The 10,833-nt window shown below is 47.5% G+C and overlaps 1 protein-coding gene across 1 annotated transcript in view; it reads left to right on the forward strand.

Moving 5' to 3' along the window:
* LOC107108507 (gamma-aminobutyric acid receptor subunit gamma-4) overlaps positions 1–10,833 on the forward strand; it is a 49,280-nt gene that overhangs the window by 26,219 nt on the left and 12,228 nt on the right. Inside the window, exons 4-5 of the mRNA XM_015408944.1 lie at positions 8,157–8,377; positions 8,909–8,991. Coding sequence (XP_015264430.1) covers positions 8,157–8,377; positions 8,909–8,991 — 304 coding nt within the window. The remainder of the gene's footprint in view (positions 1–8,156; positions 8,378–8,908; positions 8,992–10,833) is intronic.

A 10,833-nucleotide genomic window follows, 5' to 3' on the forward strand; every position in this document is an offset into this window, starting at 1 on the left:
CGGGCCAGTGTTTAGCACTGGCCCCTTCTCTTTCCCCCCCGCATCTGTGTGACTGAGCTGCATTTAGTAACACACTTCAGATTAATTATGTACACCTGAGTGGCCTCATGCAAAACAGAGCCACTGCACAAACTGCATTTAATATTGATTTAGCATTAGGATTTTGACTGTGCCCAAACTTTGTATTGCAGTGCGCTTTTCCCCTGGTTGTCCCCACCACTTCCCCCTTCCTTTTTGTTCTCTTGACTACCTTAGGGCAAATTTTAGACTGTAAGCACCTCAGGGCAGAAGTCTGTCTTCAATACTCAGTAATGTACCATGCTCATGGATGATACTTAGGGGGTTGGCAGATTTAAATCCAGCTGTCTCTTTAATACCAGGTTGCTCTGCAGCAAATAACAGATGATGTTGTTACCTCCATGCAATGGAGAAGCTTCACCTGCCCATTTCCATGCATTAAGCCTTGGTTAAAAGGGACAGGACATTTTTCTCCAGGGCTGCTGGCAACCCTAACTACACTATAGCAACCTATTAATGATCACAACAACACCAAAGCTTGTGACTTGCAAAGGGTTTGCGATTCCGTCATACGATTTATGGGGTATCGTTGTGCTTTTACTGATGACTTCCTGATCCTTGCATTCAGTCCTCTCTCTCTGATTCACCCGTTGGCCACTGCAGCTTCTGCCCAGTAGTGTCTTCTGGCGGAGGGAGAGGAGGGAGCATGGGCCCACACAGTAGCCTTGAGCCGAGGCTACTCTTCTAGAAGCTCCCGCCCTGCAAATTCTCAAGTCACCCTGCTGTCCCCATACAGTCACAGAAAAGCTCTCCATGGCAGCTTCATGTTCTCAAAGCTAAAGTGAAGCTATAGGCTTTTGAATAAGAGTCCTGCAGATGACCCAGCCCACAACTACGAGAGATGACAGCGTTTTCTCTAATCAATGGAGCATCCGGTACAGTCTGTGCCAGCCTCAAGGTTCTTGGCAAGATCAAGGTTCTTGGTCCAGTGATTGATACTCATGTTCTGGTCCTTTTTTTAAAAAAATGGCTCTGTCACTTGACACTCCTGATGCAGAGAAACACTGCTGCGAAGAAGACTGCGGCACTGAACATGATGGAAAAGGAAGGTGTCACCTGGAAAGGCCAGAGATGTCCCTCCGCTGTGGCTACCCAAATCCCCAAAGAAGTTGGATGGGGACAGGCACCATCAGCTCCAAGCACAAAGCAACAGAGGATGGCATTAATCCCACATGGCACACAGTGCCTGTGGAGTCTGGGAGATCACTGCAGCAAATGCCCACCAATGAGCACCTGAAAGGAAAAACAAGCTTCAGCCAGGCAAGGGACTTTGCTTTGGAATAACAGGCAGGAAATCAGTAGAGACACTTCAGGCTAGAATGGAGGGGGAGCCACATCTTGTCAGTGGTGAGGGCTCTGATCCCTCTCATGTTTGCCCTGCCGCACGCAGCTCCCACTCAAGAAGAGGCCACCTTTTCTCTGCCTCTGCGCTTTCTACATTTCCGGACAGCTGTGACAATCAACCAATCAAGCAGTGGGTAAAAAACGATCTCACCGCAGGGCTCTGAGACACTAAGAGGAAAATCAGTCTGTAGGCAGCCAACAAGCATCCTAGAATGAAACTGGCCATTGCTGTGCCGTTCATATGCACATGATGGAGGGCACCTGGTTCTCTGCCACACAAAGGTGAGCAACGCGCACACACCTTCTCTTCTTCCCAAACAGCGTCCCTTAGCAGGCCTCTCAGTTGTGGAATTAGGACTCTGATTCTCGCTACATCATCAATGCATCTCTACAGAGCAACAATAAGCTGAAAAGAGTGGACTGGGGAAAAAGAATTTCCCAGGGATGGGATTAGTGGAGGTTTCGGAAGCACAGCCAAATTGCTTTGCTGAAGAACAGCTTCAGCCTCCTGCTGTGCCTCCCTGGGCTGTCCTCAGGATGTCTGGGGTACTCCTTTGGCTGTTCTTTTACATCAGGGATAATGCTTGGCCCCAGTCAGGATTGTTTTACACACTGCAAACAGATGCTGAGATAGCTACACTGTCTCTTTCATCCTCATTTCGAAAGAAAACAAAAAACAAAGAAGGGGGGTATTGTATTGCTGTGGAGGGGGTATATTGTATTACTTGTGTAAGATCAGAATTAGCATGAAGGATAAATTTTGCTTTTATAATTCTTTAGATATAAACCAGTTTAATTAGTCTCTGCACTACACTCAGAATCACAGTAAGGAGAAGAGTTTAATGCTTCTTCTGGATTTCTTAGGCCCATTACACATACACACACATCTTACTGCAGATTTCCAGAGCCATAAACCTTTAATATTGACTTTGGATTCTGTGCCCACCTTGCCCACCATTCTTTTTTCTCCAGTGTATTTGTTCTGCAGCAACGATTTTTAGAAACATACTTTTCTAAATGTGGGGGGGTCCAAAGTTTTTTTTAAAAAAATAATGCAATTGCCCTATCACAACTGCACAGTAACATCCAACAAGTGCCTTCCATTTAAATCCTTGTGGTTCAGGTTTTGTGTGTGCATTTAGTCTTCCTTTGTTGAATGAATGGGAACAGAAAGAAAGGCAGGCAAAGGAGGAAAAGCCCATGTTGAAATTGACAAGACTTTTTTTTAAAACTGACAAGCAGGTGTGAAGCTCCATATTCTCTGCTGTGTTATCAGCCACTGTGACAAATGGGAAAGGGTCACACAATCTCATAACATGGAGGGAACATGTTGAGTATACAGAATGCATGGTAGAACCCACTGACACTGGCATTGCAAGCTGTAATCATTGGCTACAGCTTCACCACACTTTGCACAGATCTGCAGTATGTATGGGGGAGGAGTCCTCTGGCAGAAGCTCAGGGGAGCTTTTTTAGTCTTGTGCCACTAAATTGAAAAAAATGGGGTGTGTTTTCACTGATGCCCTAGCACAGCTGCATAGTAGCACTAATTCCCTGCCCTTCTTTGCAAATTTACATGGTTTTCTCTTTGTGGTCCTCTAATTTTTTTAATATAATTTTTATTAAGAAATAGAAGGTACAATTAACATTAAAATGAACAACAAGCATAACACATAACACAAACAACAACAACAAACAAAGCTAAATCCATTAAGCAGTCCTTAAAAAGATGTAAATTATTCAGTTGCCATTACCGAGCTGAAATTAGCTAAAATATCAGGGTCTAAAGGTCCTTTATGCTTGAGTCTCCATTTCAGGAATGGGGACCATTTATTCATTGCATACGACTCATTGACCTGCAACTCCTGCACACTGGTCGTGATCTTGGCAGTTTTTTAAAGCCTGTACTGTGTGGACTGCATTCTGTCCTCCAAATGGGTTGATCCCAAGCGATTCTTGTTTGGCAGTTTGCAGAAGTTCTATGTGGCTCAGCTGCCATTTTAATGTTAGGCATGTAGAGACAAAATGGCTTACCCCCCCCAAAAAAAAACAAAACAACCTTTGTTCACTAATGTATTAAAGGGGAAAATGTTTTCAGAGCTTTAGGCTTCCCATCCCAGTGTCTTTCTGTCTTTGACAAACCCCCCCCCATTTTATTTGCATGCTGCACTGAAATCCTCTCTCCCTCCCTCTGTCTCTCTCACTCTCTCTTTTGCACTGGGCACGCTGCCATTTGCCTCCTCTCCAATCCCCCTTACCAGTCAATACCAGTGGGGAACTAAATCTTGTGCAGCTCCTTTTAAACTTTCCCCCATTGTTTTGATTTTTTTTAATTCAGCGATCTAAGATTAGTGATAGGTTTATATCGCTAGACACATGCCGCTTGTAAAAAAAAATGTTAAAATGAGAGGGAAATGGAGCTTGTATACCAATGAAGGGGGAAAGATGGCAGAAGGTGTGAAGTGGGCAGAATAAACTCAATGAGGGCAGGGGAGTTACCTTCAAGGGGTGGCAAAATGGGGCGGAATCCAAGGGAATCTGTACACTTTTGTATTACCTTTGGCTTGGAAGTGAAACAAGGGAAAAATCAGCACAAAAGCACTCTCAGAAAACCTGGGGAAACAGCGACTAGAAAGTGAACTGAGTGTTGAAGGGAGGAAAATCAATGCAGAATGACAAAGAAAACCTGACGGACATGCACGGTGAAAGTGAGGGGAAACACCCATGCGTAATAGGCTTTAGACTGGCTATTTGTCCTCCAAGCCGAGGGAATTAGCAAAAGATATATCCATTATATGTAAATTAGTAATCCCCAGTGTGACTCCTGCCAGTTTGTTTCATCACAGCACCTACTTGCTTCTTGAATCTTGGGGATAACATCCAAAGAAAACAGGTAGCTTCACATCACTCCCTACCAGTGGGCTGACTATCAAAGTACTGAGCTCATGCCAAGCGGATGTGTCACAGTTATGAACCCTCAGCTTGGCCATAGACTGGCGCCCTGTTCATGTGAGGCATTTTGGGCCAGGAGTGGGCCGGATTGGAAGCGCAGCAAATGGGCGCGATTCCACGTCAACATCTGGCTGGCGTTGCGCTCCCGTCTCTGATCCGGCCCTTCCCCCGATGAATCGCTTCAAAACTGAACCACCTACCTAGGTGGTTCATCCATTTGGTCGGTATCATCGCTGGCCGTGGGATCGGCGGCGCATCTTGCCGCTGGCGCATCCCCGGCCCCCAGCCGAACTCCGCATGCGTGCGGCTCTATTTAGCCGCGCTTTGCCGGGTGTTTTCCCTGCCGTGTGGCAGGGGCCAAGGGCTGCCAAGTTCTCTCAGAACTACAGTTTATCTCCAGATGGCAGAGATGAACTTCCTGGTTGAAATGGCAGCTTTGGAAAGTGAACTCGATGACATCACATCCTCACAGAGCACCCTCCCCAGGGACTGCCCTCAGATCTCCAGGAATTTCCCAAGTCAGAGTTGGCAACCCTACCATAGACACAGACTTTCTTATGTCTCTGGGCTTGGTAATTTGTCCCTATGGTCCTGCTGGAAGCAGACTTTCCTTTTCTTTGGAAACCAAAACCAAACAACATCCAAAGAACAAGTCACAGCTTTCCTCCACCACCTTCATACAGCAGGGTTTTTTTAGAAGAGTCCAGGTAGAGTCATTTGCATCTGCTGGGAGCTCTATTGTAGAAGGATGCTTGCTTTGGAAATTCCCAGCAACTTGAGATTGTTCTCCTGTAGCAGCCATTTTGGGATTGGCCCAGCTCCCTGTGAGTCATCTCATGCTGGTATCAACTACCCTTTCTCAAAATTCCAAAAGTGCCCTCAGATTCAACAAGGTTGGGGATCCCTGACCTAAGCCACTCGGGACTATCTGCCTCAAAAATTGGCCCTTATAATATTCAGCCAGTGAGGACTTTGATCTCCGTGGAGCTGAGATAAGTGAGCTGCTAATGGTAAGAAGAGAGGACATGGGCAAATTGCCCATTGTGGTAGACAGCCTTCCTCCCCACAAAAAATGACACACACACCCAACACACATATATATACATACACACAGTGCACAGCAGTTCCCCCAGGCAATGATTCTTTAGTTAACAAGATGAAGTCAGAACTTTCAGCTTGTCAGAATTTCTCAGTTACAGAAAATGATTTGCCACACTAACTTTGAAGTAATTCAAAAAATCATCTTCCCCTCACACATTCCTTCCTGAGTACGCCCAGAATCTCAGTCATATTCCCTCAGCCTGTGGTTTGGCTCCAGGATAGTCTGGTCATAGCTGGTCTCTGATTTCATTTTAGCCCACAGGGCACATTTAGTTCCTCTCAGCTTTCTCACTGGCAGCCAAACTCAGAGCTAAGGGAAAGCGACTGGGTGTTCCACTTCTACAGATAGTTTCAAGGAACGGGAAGAATGGTGTCCCCCTGACTGAAATTAGGAAAGCATATTAAAATATCTCTGGTTTGACATACATCCAGTAAATAAACACCTTTTCCCAGTGATTATCCTTCTGTTACCTATTCTACCCTTAAAACTCTGCAGGGATGAACAAAGACATATTTTTGTCTTGTCATTGTGTGCCACTGTTTGTTGTTGGTGTTCTTGAGTATGATGTTTTTATGATATATCATTTCAGTGCCAGTCCAAGGGTTTTTGGTGCCATAGGCAGCTCATGACTTTGACTTTGCCCACCACCCCCACGAAGTGAGTGCTCACAGAAGTGCCATAACCTCCCCTCTCCCATGCTGTGACCTGGATGCACATGGAGCCAGGCAGACAAGGAACCACCTCTGCCACCACTAGCTGCACTACATGAAGCTGGTGGCCTTCTGCCCTCCCTCCCTCCTTCTGTTGGGAAGGTGGCACTGGGGCAGGCAAAAGCCAGCCAGCATGGTCACCCTGGCCTCCAGTGCCATGGCTAATTATGTGGTGCATCTGGGTGGCAGTGCTGTGGCTTGTGATGCCATCCAGGGCTGCCACTTGCCACAGCTGATGTTGCCCTGGACAGGACCTGTCCTGAGCCTCTTTTGGTACCCCCCACCCTGGTGGCCCAGGCAATCACCTATGTCTGTCTCATAGATGGGCCAGCACTGCATCACTTACATACAACTTACAAAAAAGCAGGCATCAGCTTTAACTTTTATTCAGGTTTCATTAAATGTCTTAAGTATGGTTGAGAAAAGAGAAAACTGCAGTTTCATCCCAAGCATGACAACCCTAGTACTTTGCTATTAGGCCTCCCACTAGTATGATTACCATCTTTTCCTTTCCATGCTTACTAGGGGAGTGAGAAGGGCTCCACGGTCATCATAAGCCTCAGGTCCTTGTCTCTACTTGAACATGCAGAGCAGGGTCCAAGGCTGCTGAGATCCAAGGGGGATGTAGTTCCCATGTTTCCCAATGCCCCTGCCACCGCAGCATCTAGGGCCTGGGGTTTGTTGTCCCCCAGGAGGTTTCCATACATGGAAAGGCTTGCACAGTTTCTCCATTGCTGGTGCAGCTGCTGATAAAACACTGCAGCAACGGGGCTTCCGCATTGCAAGTTTCCCTGGAGTTTCCCTGCTCCAGTCCCCCAGCAGCAGAGGCCACTTCCCTCACTTGGGCCACAGTTTGGTTTTTTTAAATCAACTAGAATATTGCTATATGGATCAAGTTTCCCTGCTCCAGTCCCCCAGCAGCAGAGGCCACTTCCCTCACTTGGGCCACAGTTTGTTTTTTTAAAATCAACGAGCACTAGAATATTGCTATATGGATCTAAGGTTATATAACTATAGATGCAACAGGTTCTTTGAATTCCCAACATTCACTTTTTAAAAAGGAAGTCTCTAGCCCTAGAAAGATATGCCTTTCCCCTTATATTTCTGCAAGGGAAGGGGCTAGAGGGGAGGGAGGAAATGGCTGCCCTAGGCACAGTCCCAGGGAAAATGGCCACTATGTGGGCAAGAATTTACTGCAGTCTTTCCCAGAACTTTGGAGCAAGGCAGGCTTGAGAAAGATTGGAGAAAAGCAAGATAACAGTGCTGTAGGGAAGCAGGGGGGAAAGTCCCAATAGCATGAATTCATGGCTAGGGTTGCCAACTCCAGGCTGAGAAATCCCTGGAGTTTTGGGGGTGTCGCCTAAGAAGGGCAGAGTTTAAGCAGGAGAAGGAGGCTCAGCAGAGATGGAATGTCATAGAGTTGGCCTCTGAATTTGTCATTCCTCCAAGGGACCTGGTGTTTGTATTCTGGAGTCCAGTTTAATTCCAGGAGAACCCCAGGCCCCACCTGGAGGTTGGCAACCCTGACTACAGAAAGAATAGCCCCATGTGGACATGGCTCAGATCACTATGCTGTGAGGTAAGGAAGATGGTAGTAGGGAGTTAGCGCAACCCTGACTACAGAAAGAATAGCCCCGTGTGAGGAAAGTAAGATGGTAGTAGGGAGTTAACAGCAGTATCAAATATGCATCTCTGATTGGCCCAACTCCTGGATGGGATCTGGCCCCAACTGAAAGTGGATCCAGATGTAGATGCATCAAATTGGGTGCTTGAATTCCCTCCTTGTCTGCCCCTCCCTGTTCCATTACTTCCAGGTCTGGAGGCAGCATCAGGACTGAAAAAGAAATATACACCTGAGGATCATCAGCTTCCTGGTTGTGATGGCTTATTCTAAATCTCTAGCCTCACCTGCTGAATTGAGATCAGTGCCAGGAAATTCCTGACTATCTGCTCTTTTGCATCCTTCCCAGGAATACACCATTGACATCTTCTTTGCCCAAACATGGTACGACCGGCGCCTTCGTTTTAACAGCACTCTCAAAGCTCTTACCCTCAACACCAACATGGTGAGCAGGATTTGGATCCCAGACACCTTTTTCAGGAACTCCAAGAGGGCAGACTCCCACTGGATCACCACCCCCAATCAACTCCTCCGGATCTGGAATGATGGGAAAGTCCTCTACACACTCAGGTGCCTGCCAACTCTTGCAGGGGGGAGGGCAGGCAAGGAGGCAACAGAAAGTGGGGTTATGTTCCTCTCCAAATTTGAGAAAGATGAGTGTACGCCATCCTGTCCCTGGTAGGATGCTGCTTGACCCCACCTACCCTGTACAGAAACCAGCTGCGCAGTTTGGTCCTGAAGAACTGAGTCACCAGTCACCACCCATGGCTTGCCGTTCCTGATTAATGGGGAAGGGAGAGAGATAGTTTCAAAGCATATCAGAAAGTGCCATGGGTTAGTGTCTGAATGCAGGAGAGAAGACTCCCAGGTTCAGAATGACAGAAAAAAATCTGGAGAGGAACTCTGTCAGTTCTAGGGGTGAAGTTTGGTGGCCTCATGTGGTCCCCTGCTCTTAGTTTAGCCTGTGGAGGGCCTCCTGTTGAGGATGAAAAACGTTGTCGTGGAAAGACAGGACTGAGCTACTGCAGCATAGCCAAGGTGAGTTGCTCAGGTGCAATTGTGGTCACGCTAACGTTCAGCCTCCCGTCTCTCCTCCTCTAGGTTAACAATTGAAGCTGAATGTCTGCTTCAGCTGCAGAATTTCCCCATGGACACGCACTCCTGCCCTCTCATTTTCTCCAGTTGTGAGTACTGATCACGCAGATGCCATGACAGGATAAAGGGGCCGAGGAGGAGAGTGACAAGAAGGGACGAAAAGTGGTGAAGGAGATGAGGGAATCCCTGCCTGTTCTGTTTTGCAAACCGTGGCACTTCCAACTATGTGGGGATGGATTAGAGTGCAAAGGGTGGACTTGTAGGGAACCAGGATGTAGGGAGGGAGATTTGTGTAAGGAGGCAGGGGAGAAAGAGCTCACTATAGTCTCCTTGAGCAACATTCCCATGTACCTTTCCAAACCTTTGTCTACAGCAGTGTGGTCTAGAAGCTTGCTGTTGAGTGAGAGAACAGAGAGATTTTCAGAAAGCCCCCCCCCCCCCAACAACAACGATGTGCTAGAATAAGAGATCCAAATGTTTCTGAATATTACTGATGAAGATTAGTTCTAAGAATGGCATTAAAGTAGTGAGAGTCAGGGCTTAAACGTGTATTTAGACTTGGATTTGCCACAGTCACACAGAAAGCAAAGGATGTGTGTGAGGATCAGTGTGCTTTTTAAAATGGGACCCCCTGCACCCTGATTTCTGTGTAGTTGTAGAAGTCTGGGCCTAAGTACATGGGTCTCTTGACACATTTAGTTTAGCCCTCAGTGGTGAAGAATTGAGGTTGATGTGGAGGAACACATGGCCAAAGGTCATTCAGGAGAGCTATGGAGGCTCTCTTGCTCTGAATGCTGGGAACATTCTACCAGTCAAGTCTCCAGAGCTTTGCAAAGAATCACACACACTACATGCCATGTGGCCCTTCAGGGGAGCAGGGGCCCAAGTTCTAGGCCAATTCCATCTGAAAGCTGCAGCAAATAGCCCAGCTTTTCTCTGGGTCATGGAGCAAATGGGAAGCTCCCAAGCAAGCTTTTAGATCGGAATCTTCAGGGCCCACTACCACTCAGGCACTTCCCTCTTTGGGAGAGGGCTGATAAGTCTCCTCCATTCCATCCCTGCACACTGCTTGCCATTCTTCTTGCCCGGCTCCCTCTCTGCAGAAACCACATGCACTCCCAGATGCCACACAGCCATCCTCAAGAGAGTGACCCCGTCCTGCCCTCTCCCCACTAACAACCTCAGAGGAGGAGGAGGAGGAGATTGGATTTATACCCCGCCCTTCACTACCCGAAGGAGTCTCAGAGCGTCTTACAAACTCCCTTCCCCTCCCCACAACAGACACCCTGTGAGGTAGGTGGGGCTGAGAGAGCTCTTTCGAGAACTGCTCTTGAGAGAACAGCTCTGACAGAACTATGGCTTGCCCAAGGTCACCCAGCAACTACAAGCGGAGGAGTGGGGACTCAAACCCAGTTCTCCCAGATTAGAGTCTGCGCACTAAACCACTACACCAAACTGGCTCTAGAGGCCATCTAGAAGCTCTGGGGTTGGCTAGCAGCCAGAAAAGGGTGTAATTCCTGCCCATTATAATGAAATAGACTCTGCCCCACACACACACACTGCTTGCTTGCTTGCTTGCTTTCTGACTGGCAGGCAAGTTGCTTGCTGCTGTTTGCTGGACTCCACCACCAAGTAGTCCTGGAGCTTGTCTCCCCAGTTTCTGTCACTGCCACTGATTTGGGTCTGTGATCAGCACAATCACTTTCCTCTGCCTGCTGCCCCAGTGGCTCCCAGGAACCTCCTATCCCAAGCCCATCTCTGCAGCTTGGCTAATTAACGGTACACGCCATGCATGCTTGGCAATTAATTATAAACATAGCTTAGCGATGCTGTGAGGTCTCTCCTTTCCCCCGAGGATCTATCATATAGGCATCAAGATCAGTGCTTCAAAATAGTTTTGACATTTTGTTTTACAAATACAGTCAGGATGC

This window comes from Gekko japonicus, unplaced genomic scaffold (assembly GCF_001447785.1).
Source record: "Gekko japonicus isolate JY-2015 unplaced genomic scaffold, Gekko_japonicus_V1.1 scaffold19, whole genome shotgun sequence".
In the NCBI taxonomy this organism is placed as follows: domain Eukaryota; kingdom Metazoa; phylum Chordata; class Lepidosauria; order Squamata; family Gekkonidae; genus Gekko; species Gekko japonicus.